Source organism: Antechinus flavipes, chromosome 1 (genome assembly GCF_016432865.1).
Source record: "Antechinus flavipes isolate AdamAnt ecotype Samford, QLD, Australia chromosome 1, AdamAnt_v2, whole genome shotgun sequence".
In the NCBI taxonomy this organism is placed as follows: domain Eukaryota; kingdom Metazoa; phylum Chordata; class Mammalia; order Dasyuromorphia; family Dasyuridae; genus Antechinus; species Antechinus flavipes.
Window position 1 is genome coordinate 106,880,892 of NC_067398.1, and position 23,661 is coordinate 106,904,552.

The following is a 23,661-nucleotide window of genomic DNA, read 5'->3' on the forward strand; positions in this document are numbered from 1 at the left end:
GATTTGACTGTAAAATGAGGACCTTGTGAGTAAAGAGAATGGGATAGGAATTGAATTGGACTTAGCTAATCCTGAGAGAAGGAAAGTGAGAGAGAAAAATCAAAATTTACCCCATGATTAGGGAAATGAACTAGGAAAAATAGTAGGGATTTCTTCCTAATAGAGAAGTTTAGGAAAGAAAATCTATTTGTTTAAATGTTAAGCTTGTTTTGGTAAGTCTTTGTTTTACTTAGGCAGTCTAGCATGGTTTGATTTTAAAGGCGTGCTTTGATAGTATTTTTAATTTATGTTTTTAATAACAGGCACTATATATGATGAGGAAAATTTTCCCCCAACCAACATAAAGTGATTGCTATTCCATTTTTGCCAGTTAAATTATGTTCATATAGGTCATCTAGGAGGAAGTAACCAATGGTAACTGAAAATGCATTTCTAGTCATAGGATAGAAAGTTATAGATACAAAAATTGGCAAGTTATCTTCAGATAGATGATTATTAAACTCAAAGAATGGAACCTATTGAGATCACTTAAGATGGAGAATTTAAAGATAGAAGAGAAAATGGTATAGCAGAAAGCTATGAAGTATTTCCATGGTGAAAAGACAGAAAGTATAGAAGCAAAGGAGAATCAAAAAAACTAGGAGAATTAGATCAATATCAAAGAAACCAAGAAAGGAGACCATACCCAGGTGGCTCATGATATTAAAAAATAAATAAATAAATAAAACCCTCCTTAAAAGTCAACACTGAGAAAAGATCATCAGTCTAAGCTATTATGAAATTATTGAGAAAATTGGAAAGAGCAGTTTTGGTCGAGTTGTAGAGTTAGAATTCAGATTTCAAGAACTTGAGGACTGGGTAGTGAGGAAGTGGCGGCAATGAATTTAAATGACTTCTTCCTTGGTGCAGAGGGGAGGAGTGGTAAAGATCCTCATCTTCATTAGGTTTCTGGGCTTTTCTAGTTACTTTCAATCTAGCCTACAATGAATATATAAAATCTGTAATGTGATAAAGTTGTTTGGACCCATGCTGGAAATTGTCTTCTACAAATAGTCAGTTTGCTAATAGTAGAGAGTGTGTTGTATTTGATGTTGTTATTTAATCCTAATTTAATTGTTTTGTGCCTTGAGCAAGTTTTTTTCTTCTTTGTATTTAGTTTTCTCACCTATAATATGAAGAGGTGATGGTATCAAATGAGTGGTATCAAACTCATATAGAAATGGATTTAGAAAACCACAGATTAACATTTATTTTGCATATTCATTTATTTCTATTAAACATTTCCCAATTATATTTTAATTCTGTTTGGGCTTTGAATTTGAAGCAGAAGAACTAGGTAATTTCCAAGGTCCTTTCCATCTATCTATCTATCTATCTATCTATCTATATATATATATATATATATATATGCAGCAACAGTATAAGAACATCCTTTTGATACTTCCTTTAATTAAATATTATTGGATAGATTCCATTAGATTCCCAATAAAACTGATTGTGTTAAAACAAGGCTACAGTTTATTCTATAAACATATTTTTGCCTGAACTCATCTTTACTTGAAAGAGAATTTTCAAATAATATGTCCCCCTCCCCTCCTCTGAGGAAATTCGGGTTAAGTGACTTGCCCAAGGTCACACAGCTAGGAAGTATTAAGTGTCTGGGACTAGATTTGAACTCCAGTCCTCCTAACTTCAGGATTCTGTATGTAATTATTGTGGAAGCTTAGAAAAAAAAACTGAGTTTCTCTTTAAGAATATCCAAAAATTAAAGTTTGAAATGATAGAGGGTTTTTTTGTTTTCTTTTGGTTTTGACTTTGAATTTGGAAGTACCATTGAAATAGTGATGCTTATTCCCAGAATTCATTGGGAAAATCTGTCTAATGTGAGACAAGCAGAGCTGACTTCTTTAATTATAGTAATTTACTTGTGACTCTATCAGTGGAATATAAGAAAGTTAGAAAATAATTCAGCAATAAGGAGAATTCCTGAGGTGATCTAAATAATGAGTTGTCTTCTCTTATGTAATTCATCTTGTTCTTATGTCCCTTCATGGTTGGGTTGCTTTAGCTGAATGTAATACTGTTTTGTATTTTTTTTTTTAAATCAAGGAAAGACAGAAATGGGATGGGGGGGAACATGATAGTTCACATTAAAATTTAGCATCTCACATTCTGGGTGGTAAGTTTCTAATTGATTCCTTAGTCAGCAAGACACAGTAATTGGGTTCAGCCAGTCAGCTCTCCCCCATACCCACACCCCAATTTCTTTCAGATATAGAAGCTTATCAAAGGATGCTCTATTAGTATTGATGCTGAACTGAGGGGCTTCTTTTCAAGTGACTATGGAAATTTCCAAGTGGAATATCAAACCAAAAGACAGCCTTTCTGCATAGGTTATCTTTGTGCATAAATTGTCATTTGAAAAGAAAATGATTGACTTCTTGGAATTTTTAATGTATATAATAAACTTTATACTTCAATGTAAAGATTGTAAGGCAGAGCATGAAGGGAAGGGAAAATAAAACTTTTTTTTTAAATTTAAAAAACACCTTCACTTTTATATTGATGTATATGAATATATGTAAATATACATTTATGATTATAGATATCTATGTATTTGTATGTGCATGAATATGTATATATACATACACACATATGTATGTATGTGTGTATGTAAATATATAAATATATCTGTGCTTAATTGTACTCCTCCTTGAGGGGAGGAGGGATGGAAAGAATAAAGTAAGTACACTGCAGAGAACAAATGAAAACTACAAGGAAGAAGAGAAAAGATGGACAGCTCTGAACACAATGTGTAGTATTTATTTTATAGGCTTTCTTGATGTGGCAATTTATTTATATTTTGAAATCTTTGTTATGTTCTATTGTGTACATGGCAATGATTTTTTTTTTCTATTCTAAACTTAGCTTTAAATCAATTAATTAAAAAAACACCTTTTGAATTTAAAGAGATTTAAAAACACTGTTGTAATACAATAGAGAAGGCACTCTCAGAGGAGTACTATCACACACAAAAGAAGCACAGCAAAAGGTGAATTTTTTTTCTACCTCAACTCACATCAGAAAAAATTTCCTGTCTTTATTCTGGAAATCATAATTGAATGATTTTTAAAATGTTTCAAATTAAGAAGTTATCCGTGTACTATGGTATCTATCCCTGTATCTCATTAGATACAAACTTTTTTTTTCTTGTATTTTTCTCATTCACCTTTCCATCCCACTGCTTTAAGTCAAAATAAGCCAACATCATTTGTTTCAAGTATTTCTTAAGTGCCTTCAGTGTAGGAAGATCATTCATTACCTGGGAGTTCTTGATTCTGACACGTAGATATTCAACTAAGCAATACTTATGTGTATTTATACTGGCTTTTGGTCTTCCCAAAGTGCTTTCTGATTGTTAATTGAATAAAATACTTAGCACATCTATAGATAGATTAGTTTAATTATCTGGAAAAAAACATTAGAGTAGCAAGCAAAAAAATGAAAACACCACCACCTCCTCCAGTCTTCAGTTAGAAAATGTAAAGATTGTCAAGATTATCAGAAGGTTAAGGTAGGATGAACTAATAATTACTAACTTTTTATTTGACCCTCAAAAAGAAAAAAACTTGTTTTTAATTTTCATAAGTCTCCATTCCTCTTGAATTTCTTGATTTGTTTTTTCATATGAAATGCAAATGTGTCTGGTGGAGAATTGTGCTTAGCGTTCCTGTAAAAACCTCATCATTCAGAATTCCACAAGTTTATCTTGATTAAACTTTTAAAGTCTGTCCTCCAAGATTGGTGAATTTTTGAGTTATAATTTCTGTCATTATTTAGAATCCTCTGTCTGACTGTGGATAAACCATTTGACTTCTTTGCACCTCAGTTTCCTCATCTGTAATATGAAGGGTTTTAGACTCATCCCCTCTGATATCTCAATTCATTCTAGGTCTGTGATCCTATAATGTGTCTTTGGATCACCACTCTCCCAATTAGTACTTTTGTAACCACAAGTTCTGTTTCCATCCCTGCACCATAGTTACTTACCTGTAGATTGCAGGGATCAAAGTGGTCTGTAACATCTCTTCAGTTCTTCAATTTTTGCTCTTTGATCTGATAATCCTGTTTGTAATGTTATCTCAGAAGTTGGGCTGGAAAAAGTCCATCTGTAAAATGGAAATAGTAATAGCAACTGTACCCCAGAATTGTTGTAAAAGACCAAATGAGATAATAATTATATAGTGCTTAGCACATTGTGTGGCATACAGTAAGTACTATTTAAATGTTAGCTGCTATTATTATTATTATTGTCAGGCAGTGAGCAAGAGCCTGTATGTCTTAGTAGAAATTTGAAAGAAAGCTTACCATCATTCCTTAGAGCAACTTCTTTCTTGAATGTTCTGATTTTACCAGCCCTATCCATCTCTCAGTCCTTTTCAGTTATTCTTCCTGTGGTTTTCATTATCTCTCTGTACTTGGGTCTCACCTAGTTTTAAGAGAATATGCTCAAAACTTATCATTGACTTGTAACAGAAGACATAAATCTAATTTCATAACTTAATCACCTGAACTTATTGATTCCATTCCTTTCTGGTATTCTGGTATCCATTTTTTTCTTCCACCAATCCTCTTTATCTACTCCATTTAGCTTTCTGGTCTTTTTTAGTTTCATACTCCTTTCACAAATCCATTCATAAGAGACAATAGAGAGAGAAAATATCAGTCAGAATAGGCAAGCAGATATCTGGTGAATATAATGATGATGAGTTGAAATCTTATCTTGGTTTATCCTATAACTATTGACTTTAGTTAGCATGGACAAGCCCCATTTCTTTGTTTTATGAAATATTGGTGTTAGTTACATAATTGGAATAATTACATTATCTACCACCCTAACTATTCTCTCATCACTTTACTTTTGTTGTCATTTCTACAAGTTGATTATAGAGTCTCTGAGGGACAAGGACTCAGTGTTGGGCATATTATAATACCTTGCTTTTTTATGTGATATTCTTTGTGATCATTTCATCCTAGGCCATTATTAATGAACATGATATTATAAACTCATTTCATAGCTAGAGAAACTAAGGCTTGGAAACTTTAACTGATTTGATTGATGTCATAAAATCAACAAATTACAGATCTGGGAAATAAACTCAGGTATTCTCTTAACTTAATGTTTTTGACACAAAATATACTACTGTCTTCTAGCCCACAATAGATGTTTAATAAATACTTATTGATTCATTAATGACTTGTATTTAAGAGTTTTAAAAGATTTCACACATTATTGAGTCTAAGCTAACATTAAAATGAATGCCATCATTACAACAAATTATATTGTATGTAACATTTATTTTTCCCACAAGCCACTTTTCAAAATTACAAAGTGAGCACAGTTAATTATTTAGGGGAAATACCATTACTTGTCAACCAATTGTCAGCTTTATCTTGTCTTCTCCTTTTTGAGACAAATCTTTCCTAACAAAACAAACTCTTTTTCCTCAGACCATGTATGCAACTAGTCCTTACTCGGATCCTGTTGTATCAATGGACCTCGATCCCCAGCCCATGACAGATGAAGAAGAAGGATTAATCTGGGTCGTGGGGCCAGTGCTTGCAGTTGTCTTTATCATTTGCATTGTCATAGCTATCCTCCTCTACAAAAGGTAGGCTTGCCTCATAATTCTGTTGAAATGATATTCATTGGTGGGGAGGTGGAGGCCATAGAGTATATTTATAATCCATAACAAATATTATATCTTTATTGCATGATTTACATTTGTAGTAATATTTTCAGGAAACCTCCAGAAATATTTGATGCACTGATTCTATATAACAGGAAAAATATAGACTATACAAAATCTTATATGGTAATCATTTTCCAGCTGTCTTTATTATATTTACATTCTTGGCTTATTTTCTCTCAAAAGGACATATAAACTAGTTTATTCCCATCATGACCAATTTATGTCTTTCTTTTTCCTGTCTCATGTATACATGCTTAACATTTCTGGGCAGCATTATCAAATAATGCCAAATTATAGGGGCAAATATGCATTTCACATGTCTTGCCCAATTTTATACTCTGTTTCCAATAATTTTATAAAACGTAATCACTTTCTTATATCATATATTTTATCAGTATTACAAGCATTGACATTTCCTCCATCCATAAATATTTTAAGATGAAAAGACTGGAAAAGCTTGGGTTCAATTAGGAAGAAAAAAATGGACCCTGACTTTTCCAACATTTTTCTGACCTTTCTATTTTATTTATAACCTTTCAAAACTTGCTTCTTATCATTTATCTTATGTTCTCCATGAGTAGGAGAAGCATTTTCCATTTTTTTCTGTCATTAAGCTTCTTTTCCTTCAATATTCTAATAGTACTTCATGATTTCAACTTCCATCCCTATACAGGCAGTTGCCTATTTGGCTTATCATCCTTGATTTTTACTTTATTTTCCTCATATTTTTTACTTTCTGCTTTTATATTACCTATTTCTGGATACCTTTTCCATTCTACTGCTTGATTAGAGCCAGTTTGGTAGAAAAGAAAGTCACCATTCTTCCCCTCCAACTTTATAGTATCTTCCAACTCTGCTATTAAATTCATTATATTCCTCTCACATGCTTTCAGACTTTTGTATTTTCTCCCCAACCTCTTGAATGCCACTAAATTCTACAGTATCATCCTTTAAAATAACTGTAGAATTTATTCATTCTCTCAATCCACGACAAATTCTTCACATTAATCTATTTTTACTCTTGGATCACTTTAAATACCGGTGCTTTTATCCACCTCTCTTTTTAGTGAAGGCCCATCCATTCTGGATGTACCTGCCACCATCTTCTTTCACCACCATAAAGTATTTCATCTCTCTCCTTCCATCAAGCCCTTCTAAAATAGATTGAAACCTCTTGACATTGACCTCTCCCCTACTCTTCACTTGCTTATATCCTTTTCTTTGTTTCTTTCTCCCCCATGCATTAATTCAACATATGTTTCTCCTACTCTGTTTCATAAATGTTCATTTGTGACCATGTTCCTGAAATAGTTTCACCCTTTTTGTTCTCCCTGATTGCTTCCTTTCCTCATGAAAATTCCCCTAAAATAATCCCTTTCTCCTAAAGGTACTTCCTCAATTTCTCTCAAATGTTGAGAAGAAGATGGGGGAAGGAATTGAGGAGATTTTCAATTCTCATTCATTATATGGTCTTGCTATCTCCCTAATGCTTGGCTGTATTTCTCTGGTATATGTTTTATTGACAATGCTGCATCATTTGGGGCATATAGATTCTCAGAAAGGAATGAGTAAATGAAAAAACCTCACTCTAAACAATGGTTTCAAACATTTTTTTCTTGCTCAAATCCTTCCCTGGTGTGTGTATTAAGGATCATTATTGAGTAGTTTTCATGCAATGCTTCCTTTCTATCCCACTGTCACTTCTGCTATGAAGGATAATCAAAAATTATGGAACTATCCCAAAAAGCAAATGAAGAAAGGCCAAAGGGTATACCTGAATGAGCTCCTGAATGATACTTGAGACCTGACCAAACTTTTCCAAATAAGAATTTTGTGACATTTCCTGTTTATACTGTAAAAATTATTGAATGAGATTTCAATAATAATAACAATAAAATGCAGATTTTTAATTGCTCTCATAGGTTATTTTAATTTGTGTCCACATCTGAACTCCTGTAATAATCACAATGATTCAGTACTTGTCAGAAGATAAATTCCAGATATATATTGCAGGCCAAGTTTTAGTCTATCTGAAACAAACAGAACATTTTTTCCCTCTAAATATTTTCCTTCAATAAACTTAATAATAATTTATAGATTTTTTATACTCCATGATTTATACAGCATTTTCATCATATTACCCTTTGTGAGGTAGGTAGTAGCTATATTAAAATCTTTATTTTATAGATATTGATGCTGAATCACTGAGGGGTTACAACTTTTGTGTGGTCACAAAACTAATGAGAATTAGGGCTAGGATTCAAATCTGGGACTTCTCACTTTAATCCTAGGATTCTTTTTTTCAAGTAATCTTGATTTTCTAGGTGTGTAGCAAGATTTCTTCAGAGATTTTTTTTCTGGAGTAGAACTAGACAAATTCATTACCATTTGGTGGAACTAGTAGTGTTAAATCTCTCCCAGTTTAAATCACTCATAGGACACTGCTAACTTTAGAAAGATGCAAAGACTTTTCCCTTAAGAGGAAAAGAGGAGTATATTATCTATTCCAAGGATGACCAGTTTTCATGGTTCTGTTTTGAAATACCTACATATTAAAACATAAAGTTATGCTTGTAGTAGATGAGTGAGAAATTCAGTTTACACACTGAAACGTACAAACCCTAACTGAAAATGCATTTAAGTGGTGACTTACAAAGTATTTCTGAAGTAGAAATACTTGTCTCAGCAATAAAGATTTGATTGGAAATTATTGACTTGAAATTCAAGTAGGTATAATGATGCCCCTTAGGGTCATTATCATGGAGCAGTATGGGAGAAATTTGGCTGAGTCCCATCAGTGATGTTTTTTAATGACTAAACTCTCAGCCAAATGCATTCTTTCAAAAGTCATGCCTGCTTTTGTCAGTTGTCATTTACTTCATTACATGGATCGTTGGAAATAATTTGCAGTTTTTATTTCTCTAAGTACTGTTCTCCTACAAAGATGATGCTACTGACCCACTACCAATAAAAAGTGAATTTTAACTTGTTTTGTCTTATATCTTATCTCAGCACTTTCTTATGTCCTCTACCAAGTACATATTTGTTATAGAAATGTATTAAGTAAGGAGTTTAGCACATGGGCATGACAAAATCACCAGGGAAAATAGAGATTAAACTACAGAATTTCAATTTCAAACCACAAATAATACAAGCAGACAAGAGAAAAAATCTTTTGTAAGATATATTTATGTATAACCAGTTAGAAGACTTACCCCATCCAATAATTAGAAATCTGAAAACTGTTATTCTACAATGGTTGAGGCATATTTAATGTTAGAAAAGAGAATAGATAGTGATTTGAAATGTAGAAAAAAGAAAGATATTTTAAAAATGAAGCCAGAGTTTGGAATTCTATTATAAACAATTGAAATCTCTGAATAGTAAGAAAATAATAGCAGTAATTATAATTTTGGAGTAAATAATATTTATTCTTATTCTAATGATTTATATGTAATGAAAACAAAGTAAAGTAGTAAATAGAGAGTTATATATTTGAATTCTCTGAATATTTTCCCATTCTAGCATTTTTTGTGATCTTGAGAAAATTATTGCTTCTTTTTGTTCATTTAAATGAACTGATAACATACCTACCCACTATCTAGAAATACTATTTTTTGTTCTTAGTAATTTGAGATCTTTGAAGGGAAATGCTGTATAAATAGAAATATTGTTCTTAATTCCTTCACATAGAACCTTGGTTTTGTCTGCCTGGTGTATGTCATAACATTGGTCCCATACACACAATTTACTTTAATGTTATTCATAAGTTTAAATTCCTAAAGCTTCTTCATTCAAATGTTGCTAGATGTACTAAATATGGGTTCATAAACAAATATAATAAACCTGATCTCCAAAGGAGTATAAATAAATTACATTTTTAGATGTGTTGATTCTTAGGAAGACTCAAGTATCATTTTGGGAAAGATAACATTAACAACAGTATTCCACTATCCAAAAGGAATTAATTGGCTTTCAAAAGTGGCCAGTTGACTTTTGTCATTGACCTACGCAAACATGTTTGAAACTTTTGTAAGAATGTATGTAATGTATGCTATTTGTGTAGTCATAGGTAGGGATGTTCTTCTATAGTGGACAACCCTTTAAGAATCTGAGGATAAGAATGATTTAGTAGCTATGGTAGATATGCCAGTTTCATTATTCAGTTTGTATTTCTACATGTTTATCATAAGGAATTAAGCATAGTTTAACCCAAGTATTAGAACTTTGCTGAACCTGTTACCAGCTCACAATTTGGAGGCACATAATCTCTTGAAGTATGCTTTTCTTTTTCTACTGACTTTGATAGTATCCCTTAATATGCTAAATGGAGAAATCATATAGTTTATAGAAAGTGCCTCCAAGATGGGAGTAGACAGATTAACTCATGTTAATAACAAGACTTTTTTCACTATATAAAGTTAACAGCAGCTTAAACTACTACACTTAGCATTGTGCCTGGTACCTAGTAATGAACATGAATTGACTGACATGTTAATACAAGTGGAGGTTTTACAAATATGAAATAAATGTACACATATGGTAGCATGTCATGAATTAAGAAATGTCTGCCCTATGAGTTAAAAAATTAAAGTGCTTTTCCCAATTAGCCCTGCTAATGCATCATAGATTTATAATGATATGGATTATACCTTACAGAACTGAAAAATGTATTTAATCCTTTATTAGAAAAACATTTATGATTATCTAACTTGTCTAAATGTATTTGAAGAAATCATTTCTGGTACTTAGTAAATATGGTACCATTGTGGAAATTTTTTCTGTAGTTTACTTTAACTTCTAAAATTTGCTATCACTAAAGAAATAATGTATCCACTTAACTAAGACATTTTTATTTTATATGCACAAATCTGTTACATAGGACTTTACTATATCCACATTAGATACATTAGTCTTTTTTTCCCCAGCATGTAGCACATTTAGTAAAAATCAAATTATATATCTAAAATCAGCCACCTCCTGGGATATAATTGATTGTGGCATTATTTTGTAGGCGACGGCCAAAAGAGAGTATGACATTAATACAAAAATGTTTTCTTCAACAGCAAAAGACTCTCATTTGAACATAACCTTGTGTCCTCCATTTATTCCATGATTAGAAAGCATTCAATGTTTTTATAAGCTGTCATTTGCTAATTTGTGTAAGTTGCATGTCCCCACTATAGAACACCATTTCTTGGATCTCTGGTTGTCATGGTTACTCCTTTTGCCATTGGCCAACTAACATTTAGCCTTTTTTTCTCCTCCTTGCTGCATTAAAATGGAGCAGTAAACCTGACAGGTGAGAAGTAAAGAATGAATTCCATTTACTTCCAGTAAGAAAGAGGAAAAGGGAAAGTAGTAGCCTGGCATGATGGGTGACAATGATGGTGGTAATTACTTCAAAAATAATGTCAGACCAGAGGATCATGGGCAGATTAACATTAAATCTCATACACTTTGAAAAACTTCTAATATGATCGTTAGCTTTTGTATAGCACTTTAAGTTTTGCAAATTGCCTCTAATATGAGAGAGTTAGGCAAATAGGAAGGAATCTGAAGTGTTTTATTCTCATGGTGTAAGAAGAAGAAGCTGCCTTTTTCTTTTCTTCTCCTTTTAGGTAACTTAAGTTATTTCATGATTGCTCATCAGTTGGGCAATAGGGAGCAATAAGTGTGTGCTTAATTTTTTTTTAAGTTGAATATATACTCTATTACATAGTTGTTTTTTTTTTCTATTGGAGATCAGGCTAAAAATCCTAAAATAGGTCATCTGTGAACATTAGAATAGTCTCATCTTCCTAAAGCAATTCTGTCCTGTGACACAGTGCCATTACTTCATCATAAATAATCTTGTGATTCCTCGAATATAAGGACCCACCAACATTTTAAATGCACTGCCCTAGTTATGTCCACCACTATTCAATGCAAAATATGTTCAATTACTGTCATTCATAAGTTTGACATTGAATAAAGAATAATAAGATTTTTGAGTTGAAAAGGAGTGCAGATAACATCTAATTCAGCTTTTCACATGGGCAACGCATCTCTCTTTTGCTTTAATATTTCAGGAATCAGTTATTTGTTTTATGTGTATCCTCTTACCTTCTCATGCATGGAAGATAGTTATTATGAATTGTTTTGACCTGAAAGATTTGGCAAACACCGGGACCAGGCCACTCTTATGATGATAAACTACCTCCAACCCACCTAGACACATTCATAAATGACAAATATTCTCAGTCCCAGACCACATTTGAAACCTTTGCAGTTTGAGAGACCTCTGCAGAGCTTACTCTCTGCTGCCATGATTTTTGAGAATCAAGGATCATCCTCATATTACACAGAAGCAATGATATAGGAATTTAACATAAGAAAAGTTCTCTTTAGGATGCCCAAAATGTAAAGGTTTTTTTTTTCCTTCTTCAATATATATAGTGATGTATAGTTCACTAAAACCAGATCCAATGGGGTCCCCTAAGGTCTTCTCTCCTGATTCCCTCATTTTGTATGGGAAGAAAAGGAAATCCTGAAGGGTATGTAACTTGTACAATTACACAGTTAGTGATAGGTTCAAAGTATTTCTCATATGCATTGACTATAAATTCCATAGTATTTCTTCTCTACTATAGTCACCTCTTACAAAAGCAATGTTTTACACATTTTTATAGTTCTAATTGTTAAAATTCACTCTAAAGAAGAAAATTTTCGGTTAGATACCCAAGGTTAATGAACTCTTTTTATGTTGTCAATTATATATCTTGCATTATTGCTTTCAAAAACAGCATTTTATTTTTTTGTCAGTGACTCATTGTGCCAAAAATTATCAAAGATTATGATTATTCAATCATTTTCATTCATGTATGACTTTTCATGACCCCATTTGAGGTTTTCTTGGCAAACATAGCAGAGTGGTTTGCTATTTCTTTCTCTACTTTATTTTACAAGTGAGGAAACTGAGGCAAACAGGGTTAAGTGGCTTGCCCAGACTTACCACAACTAGTAAGAGTCTGAGGCCACATTTGAAATCAATTAAGATGAGTCTTCCTGACTTTAGGCCTGGTGCTATATCCACTGTGCCACAAAACTGCCACATACTACTTGGTTGTAGTTTTCTTACTTTGCCTTTACTTAGAGGAGAACTTAAAGATAACATTTCAAGTATGTCTTTTGCTTTAATTAGAAAACTGAAGCTCAGTAGACCAAGTATCTTCTCTAGGCTTAAATAGCTATAGGTGGCAGAACATAGAACTAGAATTTCTAACTAAAAGCTTGGAACTGTGGCATAATTGAACATCAATAGGAATAGCTGAAGAAAGATAAAATAAGTCTTCCTTTTCCTGCTCTACCAAAAGTTCATGCCTAGAGGGATACTTCCCAAGAAAGATCATGTATACACATGTGCACATTTGACAATCATTCATATTTTTCAGGATATGTTTACAAAGCAATTTATTCAAAAACATAAGAAAAAGATATTATAATTGTTGATCTCATTTTATTAACGAGAAAGGAAGCTGATAAGCAATGTAAGTAAGTAACTTGCACATGGTTCCAAAACACATACAAATCTAGTGGAATAAAAAATATAGAGTGTAGAAGTGAAAAGTTGTATCCATGCTCCAGTATGTTGATTTTTTCTACAGTTGCCAAGAACAACTGATTTTCCCTGACTACTCTGTCAGGAGAGGATTTCTACTCCTCCAGAGCCCAGGAGAATTAAATTATTTTTCTTGAGTGTTTAAAAATAAAGATGACAAGAAGGAAAGCATGGTCTTGTATTGTCCTTTCACTGAGTTCATTATTGTGCTACAGTTCTGATCCTAGTAAAGAAGGGGGGAAGCACTTTTTTTGGTAACATATCAATTTAAATATGCAACAGTATACTTCCTACAAACTCGTAACAAACTTGGCATATTTTGCAAGTGAAGCTGAGTGACCCATCAGTGACAGAATCACAGACTATCAGAATTGAAAAGGATATAAGAGATCATCTAGTCCAACCATATATTTTACAGATAAAGGTAATGAGGCCCAGTGAAATTAAGTGATTTGCCTAAAGATTCCCTGTTAGCTCATAACAAAGTTGACCCTAAATCTTGTGCTTTTGTCAGCATACTGAGCTATCTCTTGATTTTATTAATATGCCTTTCATCTGCAAAATACTCTTAGATTTCTCTTGTTGTTTAAACATCATCAGATATATTCCCATAGTATTGGACCTGGTTAAATTTCAAAGCCTAAAATCAATCATCTTTTTCTTTATTCCATTGTGTCCTTTCCCACCTTCTTATTTTTTTTTCTCTTTTTTCTCATCCCTTTCCGTCTAACTTGCCCTTTTTACCTCACCATCAATCCCCTTATCAAAATTATCAATAGCTTCTATTACTTCACCAACTTTACCTCTTCTCTGATTAGTCCTGTCATTTTTCAAGTACATCTGGCTCCTAAGACTGTCTTTGACATGCCAATGTTGACATAAGAAGTGGCAGTCAATAAGTTTAAGTGGTTAAGTAGGTAATAATGGGATCTGAATAGGCCCACTCACAAAACTGAGACAGGTTTGGGATGATCTTCAAAACAATGCAATTGAGTGATGTAGTGTGCTTTCCTTCACCTCTCTTTATCCTCTGGACCTCCTATATTCAAGGGAAATAAATACGATTGAAAACAAAGAAGCCCTTTGACCTCAGTCATCAATGACTGACTAGGCAATGATTCTATATGTCATCAAAGAATGGCATTTCATTATCATGGCAGTGACTATGCTGCAATGTCCACATTTTAATAGTCAGGGCAAATATTCCTGGAAGACCCAGAATATCTGTTTCCCAGTTTTGTAGTACCTTTGCTATGTGCAGCAATTAATAATGTAACACTCTGATCATGACTGTTGGCTGAGATTCTTGAAACTGTGTCAGGTTGTCAGCATCAGAGGAGAATCACTGTTGAGGGAAGGCTTAGTAGGGAAAGAAAGTATTTAATCACCAAGCTAAACTTTTGATCTACTTCAAACTTGGAGAAAAAAAAAAGATATCACTGTTTATTTGAGTGGGAAAGGGACAATGAATAACGTAGACTTAGAATCAAATCTAACAAATCTTGTTCATGCATTTGTTAAAATTACATTATGACAGCTTAAACAAGGATGTTTAATAAAAGCAGTGGGTAGCTTTTAAAACAGAGATAAAATAGGTTGTCTGAAAGCTCACATTTATAACTAGGCAGTGTTAATGAGTCTTTTGCCTTGAATGATCATCCAGAGGATTAGACGGCCACTCGAAGCAATTACTTTTTCTTTGACATTTCCATGATTGAGTTTCTTTAACGATATAAATTGCAGTTAGCTTTGCCATCATCAACCACAAAAGCAATTTTTCCCTCAAGATCAGAGGCATAGCAGGCATTGGTGTTCTGTGGACCAAATTCTTCTACAGTAGGTGAAGTCAGCCATACTAGGAATCCAACTAAATGTATTTGACAGTCCTAACATAAGCAATACAGATAATCATCACTATGTGCCCCATTACACACTTTTAAACAAGAATGACAAATACATTGCTACTTTGCTGGGTACTTGAAAAGGTAGAGGAATCTCACAGCTCAGCTGTGTTTCAATATACTTTAAAGTACAGGATGGTAAGATTGTGTTTCTTTTAACTAGATTTTAGGAGAACTATTCGAGAAAGGATGATGGGAGTATATGGAGTAGCTCCTTGCCCCCTATCCTAGCTATGAATATATAACATACATAGATATGTGTGTGTGTGTGTGTGTGTGTGCACACACACACACACACACACACACACACACACACACACACCCTACTGCCCATCCTACATATCTCACTTAAAAAAGATCTGTTGGATCACTGAATTCTGAAGCTGAAAGAATCTTATAAAGCATATAAAGGTTTTTTCCCTTTATTTATTTATTTTACATATAAAAACAGGTGAAGAAAACTAAAGTTATTTGCCCATGGTAATTCAGCTAGTTAGTGAGAAATTCTTACAAAGAAAAGAAATATTGGGGCTGCAATTTTTTTCATTTACCCAAATTCTTTAAAAATGTTATTTTTGACATTTGTTTTATTCATACAGGAAAAGGGCAGAATCTGACTCTAGAAAAAGCAGTATACCAAACAGTAAAGAGGTTCCTTCTCATCATCCAACTGACCCAGTCGAACTGAGGCGCCTCAATTTTCAAACGCCAGGTAAAAAGGACCACTTATCTTTCTTACAGCTCTGTCTCTCTGGAAAGCTTTTAGAATTCAGGGAATAGTGTGCCTCTAGACACAAATAGATTGCTGCCCTGAATCATTGCCTTGTGGCCAATTCCCGGATGTGAATATTGATGAGACTTCCAGCACTGTAAGTCTGACAGTAATTACGTTCCTTGTTCCTTACCAAAGTGTAGGGTATTTCTCATTTTTTTGTGTTTTGAAGGACAACACCTGCGGCATTGATGGGGCATAATGTATGTTAAATAGTACTGACATTAACAGTGACATTGATGTTTAAGAAAGTGTATGTCTCATCCTGTAGAATGATTGCACACATTATTTACAGAATTTAGGAAAGCATAAGTTATCATCCCCCACACATTCTTTCTCTTTATTTTTCTTATTCTTTATTCCCTAAACCAAACCTCATTGACCAGTGAAAATTCTTTACTTTGAGCATACATAATGTGACTGGCAATGAGAAAATATCCTTGCCTGTTAAAACAAACAACACTAAAGTGTTTCAACAGATGAAAACAATATTGTCACAAAGGAATAGTTTGGAGACATGGTGATCTATCTTTGAGCTGTGTCTCTGTTATACAAGACATCTGGATTCCTAAAAGAGAATGCCAGACATAGAAAGAGAAGAGAAGAAAGCCTCAATGAAGTGAGTGGCACTAGTTTTACATCTTCTGATAATAAACAAAGCAAATATGTCAAAGCAACATAAGTGTTATGTTCACTTACATTTTTATTATGGCATTATAATTTAAATAAGTGAAAAATTGCTCATGTTTAGAATGTAAAAACTATATGAAGTTTCAAATCTAATTCTAACTAAGAAAAATTTAATTCTAGTTAAGTAAATTAGAAATCTGGTTTTTTAAGTTATTTAAAATAGCAACACATATATAAACCTATAGACATTATGTACTTTATATAGTTTCAAGTACATACATATACATTTATCCTACATATCTATATCTTTATCAATTTGGAAAAAAGAAGAAGATATTTATATTCCTAAAATATCATTTATTAGGTTCCCTGATATTTTAAGTGCTTATAAATAGAAAGCATAATAATATTCATATAGAATTGACAAATTTTAGCTAGTTATCATAAAATTTTTTTTATGTTAAATTATGGAAAATACAGAATATTTTAAGCATTTCCCTGTTAATGTTAATAGACCTTATATTATTCTCAGTTTGGTTATGTCTAACAATTTTAAACCTTGAAATTTAATGCAGTTATCTGGCTTTGTTGAGCAGAGATGAACTCAAGACCCCTTCTAGTCATTCTTTAAGACAGACATGTAGTGCCAGAGAAATAAAAGAATTTTATCTAAAAGATAATTTCTCTCTACCTTTGTTTGTTTTTTTTTTTGGAGGGGGGCTTCCTGGTACACTCATTCCCCTAATCATTGTACTCCTGTGGTATAAGGCAAAAACAACAGAAGAAGGATTTACCAGAACCCAGAATATAAGGAGAAAGAGCCAGTCAGTAGCAGAGGATGAGAGATGCTGTTCCACTTCAGATGAATAAAATGGGAAGTTCACAGCAAGAATGATTTGCAGAACAGCATTACAATTTAGCTTAAAGACAATTCAAAACTTGAATGAAAAAGTATTTTGACTTAGGATGTTCCTTTCCCTTCTAGCACTCCCTTCATCATTTCCTTGTTTTATATGTGATTTGGCAAAAAAACAACCAAATCCTAAGGAAGCCTTTGGCAGTTGAGCATTGCCAGTTGATGTGGGAACATTCCTTCTATTTCCCAAAGGGAATATGAAATATTTAACATATCATATAAATGTGAATTGGTAATAAATTGAGTTATCCATTACAAAGAAAAAAAGAGTTGGGCAGCTTTTCTCAATAAAGATATTTTGTACTTTTAAAGTGTCATCTTGACTTATAATTGTGAGTAAACTGGGGCAAAGGAGCGAGGGAGGAAAAAAGGACAGAAAAACAATATCCTTAAAATCGATTCCAGGCACATTTTGCTTAGCCTTACAGTTTGGAATCTTCTCCACCTTCCAGTTCATAGCCTTTTTTCTCATTTGTTCTATGCACTTAGCAAAGGATCCATAGCCATCTGCCATTTCTCATTCTTCCTGAGGAAATCCTCCACCCCTACCACCAAAATCATATGGCCATCTCACTTAACTAAGTATCCCTGAATATTGATTACCACATATTTTTTTGTTGAATGTGCTCCATTTTCTCTGGGGAATGAAAAAAGAGAAAAAGGGGGGAGGAAAAGAAGACAAAATGGGAGGAGAAGGAGAAGCAGAGACAGAGACAGACAGAGAGATACACAGAGAGACAAAGAGAAAAAGAGAGAGAGAGAGAGAATATTATTGCCATTGTTGATTTGTTTCTCTTAAAGATAAATAATCAGCTCTTGGGCAGACAAAAATAAGCTTATCATTTATGTGTGCCACATGGTATATAAAGTTCTTGAATATGCAGTGTTAAGAGATAAAATTCTAAGAATTTCAACTTAATGAGGTTTTACTACATATACATAATCTCATTTTGCATATGTGCCAATCCTTAAATGTTATCATTACTCTGTCTTATCTGCTACTATTAAGAGTAAAGAGATAATTAATATTTGACGACTTCTAACCTCAAAGAACATTGATTATTACTGATTAAAGACTTCAAAGTTCTACTTTGGATAATGAGGGACAAAATATCACTGCTAAAAATAATGGCAAAAAGTAAAATAAAAAACTATATATATTCTTAAGAAGAACTGGAAAGCACTTTATAATTTCTCTAAATTTTATTTCATTTGAACTATGGTAATTTTGTGAATGCAAGGCATTTGTCTTTTTTGTAATTGTTTCTGTGAAAGGATTGGCTCTGGAAAGAATCATATTTCTGAATGCCACCTGAATTCTGTTAAAAATGAATTTGAATATCGTATATAAAAAACATAATATGAATAAAGCTGCTGCTAAGATCCACAAACCAAATGACCCAATATTTTCAGAAGTGCATATTTCATATAATATCCCAAATCACTGAATTTCTCAACAAATATACATACTAGAACCAAGCAAATGGATAGAGAAGAGACTTGGCCACTAATAATGTTTGTAATTATTCATTGTGTGTGCTTTAGAGAAGGATTATTAATACATTACCTTCTCACTTATTTGGGTGATAATTGAATAATTTTTGGTATTGACCATGCTAATGATGACTTTCCAGCTGCAAATGGATAGATGCCAAATCAAAAATTCAACAAAAATATTTCAGTTACTATTAGAACCAGTATTGCTCCAAGCACTGAATGCCACATTTTCCAAAATTCTCAACAAGAGAGGAATGGCACACAAGTTTTATGTTCAGAGCAGGCATCTCTTCTTCTCTTTTATATTTTCCATCAAAGGGGACACTTATTTTATTAAGGCTTACATGTCACTGTATGTCTATCCAATTGCATTCATTGCTTTGAAATATTCCATCTCTCATCAGAGAGATTGTTGAGATAATTATTTACAATTAATAATAAGTTTGTTATAATTAGTGTGAAGGGAAAGCAAATTCAGTACTTAGTATGCTACCTCAAGTATTTTACTATTTTACTATTTGATTAGCATCATTAGCACAGTAAGTTGATAAATCACTAAGACTTTCAGAGATAGAGTTGAGGATAAAAAAAAAGCCTTTACAATATATGCCATTGAAGGAAGTGCCCAAGAAATCTCATATAACTTCATTATCTTTCAATGTCTAGGATTTTAACTGATTTACTTAATAAGTTTGCTTTAATAAATAAATGGCAGCTTTAATACATGCCAGCATAGCCAGTCCCAGGATCAGTATCAAACCATTTATTTGAAGGCATTTTAATAAATATTTCTTAAATTAAATTAAAATAGAATGATTTTTTTAAATCTATGGTATAAATCTTCACTTCCAACGTGATCCAATATTCTAATGAACTTTTATTAATGAATGACAATTAAAATTATTATAGAAGTCACTAAAAGATATTTTGAAATAGAAAAGTAAAGTAGATAGTGACCTACCCACATAGGCTCACATTTACAAATATGAGATTTACATGGTTTTTAAATTGCATGGAGAATGCTAGCTTGTATTTTAGTTTTAAAAAAAACAAAGCATAATAATAATTAGACTGATATCTTATGTTTATAGACTCTTTCTTCTTAGAATCCGAGAGTCCTTTGAACCACTTGATCATTTTCATATTATTTGTAGAGCAAAGACTTGGAAACTAGAACTATCTGGCCTTTTCTCTTTTAGTGATGAAAAGTTTCATTCCTGTTTCTTACTCATATTTTTTATTTGTAGGAACCAAATACTGTATTTCTTTTAGAAAATTTCAAGAATATCCATTCTTCATTCTGAATTTATATTGTCAAAATCTTATATAAATTTGGTAATCTATAATATCCCATGTTTTTCTCATTAAAAGACCAATACTTATCTTTTTAATATGTACTTGAAATCTAATTTATTTTATAAAGATCCATCATATAAAATTTTCAACATATCCATACATATAAGACTTATTCTGCTTTATATATGAGGGCTCCCCTTATTTCAAAACAAACCAAAAAAAAAAAAAAAAAGATCAATGAGATAATTGTGAATGCAATATATATTAGTATTTTATTCAGTATTGAAAATTCTATAAATTATGTCAAAATAAAACATATATTTAACTAATAAGTTTATTTGCTTAATCTAATGGATTAAGTATTTTGTAATATATATATGTATATATATATGTATATATACATATATATATTTATATCTATCTTTTGTTTATATGTCTCCTAAGTTTCCCTCTGTCTCTCTTAACCTCTGTCCTCCCAGAAAACCATGTTGTATAAAAAAGATTTGGGTGAGTTATTAATAAAGTTTCTGGAGATAAATTTGAGGTTCAGATGAATCACTTAGCTTCTTTCTGCACCACCGCTTCAGACTGTCCTCCCAATTGTCTCAGCCATAAATCCTATAAATTTTCTGTCATAGTGCCAGTTGAAACAGTTTGAATAATACAACCCCAAAACAACAGTTTTTTAAGAAAATTTCAAAACCATTTTGTTTTTCCAAATCTATGTAAAGATAGTTTTTAACATTCATTTTTGTAAGACTTTGTGTTCTAAATTTTTTTCCTTCCCTCTCTTACCTCCCTACTCCCCAAGACAGCAAATAGTCTGATATAGGTTTATTATGTATAATCCAAGAGAAGGAGTATGAATGTTAATATGAAACTATTCACACATCTTTAAAAGAACTGCTCTTGGATTGTATAATTTGTGCTCCACTCTAGTTTTAATCAGCACTTCATTGTGGTATTTATGTGATCTTGATCTTTTGAAGGTTTTGTCATTGAACCACATGTTCTGACCAGCCCTACACAGCTGAACATCCTTCAAGTATAGAACTCATGATAAATTAATCTATTACTGATACTGATACTGATGGACAACAATTAAATTCCCATTATTTAAAAAAATACCTTTTATAATTATCCACAGGTATTACTTTTCTTATGGACTTATGGGAGATCATTATATAAAATAATAAAATATTTGGCATTGAATAATTTCTTGAGACAGGTGAATAGTACTCTAAAAAAGGTCCTCTGAACTTGATTTCAATTTCTTTCTAGAGTAATTGTTCCTTGTTTTCGGATTCTATAAGACCTCCCTAAAGAGCATTTTCCTGTTGACAATGATAATATTGTTCAGACTTTTCTTCAAAGAGGATCTATAAAGTTGTTTATTCTTTTGCAGACATAAAAGTTAAGGGACATTTTATTTGACTTAAATCAAGAATAGGATAATATATCTTTAATGCCACTTAAAGTTTTAGGAGTGTTTTGGTTTGTGTCACCTTTTAAATAAAACTAGTCTCAACTAAGCCCTGTGAACTGCACCAAGTTACGTGTGAAGCATTCTGCACTGAAGGAACATTGAATTGGGGAGTCTGGATTCTTGATGTCTTAGCCCAGTTTAGATACTAAGTTGTTGTGTGATTGAGCAAATCACAACCTCTCTCAGCCTCCATTTCCTTGGCAAATTACTTCCTTTTTGTTATTTAAAGTTTCCCCTTCTGTAAAATAAAGGAGATGAACTACATTTCAGAGATGCCTTTTAGTTCAATAGCTGTGCTTCTTTGTCTCTATTTTTTCCCCTGTTCAGACTATGGCTGATTTCAAATCGATGAAATATGTGAAAGATCATTTACTCCAATACTCTCATTTTACAGATGTGGAAAATTAATTCATAGAACGGGGAGCTGAAGAGGGAATGATTTGCTCAATATCAGAGAGTTACTAAGAAGTTGGGACTAGATCTTTTAGTCTAATGTTCTTTCAAATACATTACTCTGATTCTTAGACAAAGAAATTTATCTTATTTTTTAATGGCTTCTAATAATTCTGAAATATTATCTCATATTTGTAAAATTGGGGAGGGGTGTTAAAAAAATCTTAAGAATGATACCATAGATATAGTTTGAATTTAAATATTGGTTTAGGCTCAGTGTATAAAAATAGCTTTCCTGGTGAAGCATCAAGCATTGATAATTTCAGTTTATTTCTCCATCCTCTTTCTTTGGAGAGAGGAATGCTTGAACCTTTTTAAACATTGTCCTAAGAGTAATGATGTCAACCATGTTTTAGTGCATGCCAGAAGTGAATATATTGATAGCATCATTGATTATTATGGTCTTCTACTACTGTTATACTAATTTGTTTCCCATCTCCAATTGGCTTTACTTTTTACAGCTTTGAGCAGTAATTCAGTCCCCTACGCCTCTCTGATTGGCTCTGTGTCCTCCCTCTCTAGCCAAACTACCACTCAGTCCTTATATGATAATAACTCTCTCCCACGATTCGCTCGAAAAGGTCTAAACATCTTTGTCTCTTATTATTTTCTCTGTTCAAGCACTGTTATGGATGTCCTCATCAGTCCACTTCCATATTTGAATAAGCCTAGAGTCTTTTGTGCCTTTTCACTTTCATACTTTCCATTGGGGGTGCTTCATCTGGATGAGATCACTTTAATTATTGTATCACTGTCACACCACCAAATCCAATGACGTTTCTATAACTCAACTTAGATGAATACCATCTAAATGGGATCCTCCAGAAAGGGGCTCCAAATCTATTAGTTGTTATGAATATCAGTGTGGGAACTTCCACAATCAAGAAACATCATCTTTGATTGGGTCTTCCACTTAGTCCTTGGTTGACTGGCCACATATCATCATATTCATTAATATCAGTATTAATTCACAATTCACAGTAGCACTATGTGTATCATTGTAGAAGGGAAATATTTCTATTTATTCTATTGGAACCAAAATATTAGAGCCAATTGATCATAACCTTTCATAAGGGCATTACTGGGTGACAATAAAATGTAGCACAACTTTTAAAATGGTCAGAAATAATGACCCAGTCATGTTGACATATGAAATAGACATTCCATTGAATAATGCCTTCCAGAGATTTACAGTGACATAAGAGAATTGTCAGCATGACTTCCAGTTTGAGCCCCTCACTCATTTCTGTTTCTCCTTTTGTCACCTCAAAGACTTTGTTGGGGTACACTAGTTCGGATTTTTGTAGCCAGCTGTGTTTTCTCCATATAAGTGATGAGTCAGCAGTCTCATTCCATT

At 32.6% G+C, this 23,661-nt stretch overlaps 1 protein-coding gene across 18 annotated transcripts in view; it reads left to right on the top strand.

Moving 5' to 3' along the window:
- PTPRD (protein tyrosine phosphatase receptor type D) overlaps positions 1–23,661 on the top strand; it is a 2,844,105-nt gene that overhangs the window by 2,694,381 nt on the left and 126,063 nt on the right. For 11 of the 18 annotated variants that reach the window (XM_051987498.1, XM_051987402.1, XM_051987374.1 and 8 more), the window contains 3 exons: positions 5,512–5,672; positions 11,041–11,055; positions 15,854–15,966. In XM_051987498.1, the coding sequence (XP_051843458.1) occupies positions 5,512–5,672; positions 11,041–11,055; positions 15,854–15,966 (289 nt within the window). The remainder of the gene's footprint in view (positions 1–5,511; positions 5,673–11,040; positions 11,056–15,853; positions 15,967–23,661) is intronic. The other 7 variants (XM_051987410.1, XM_051987460.1, XM_051987478.1 and 4 more) reach the window with 2 other exon arrangements.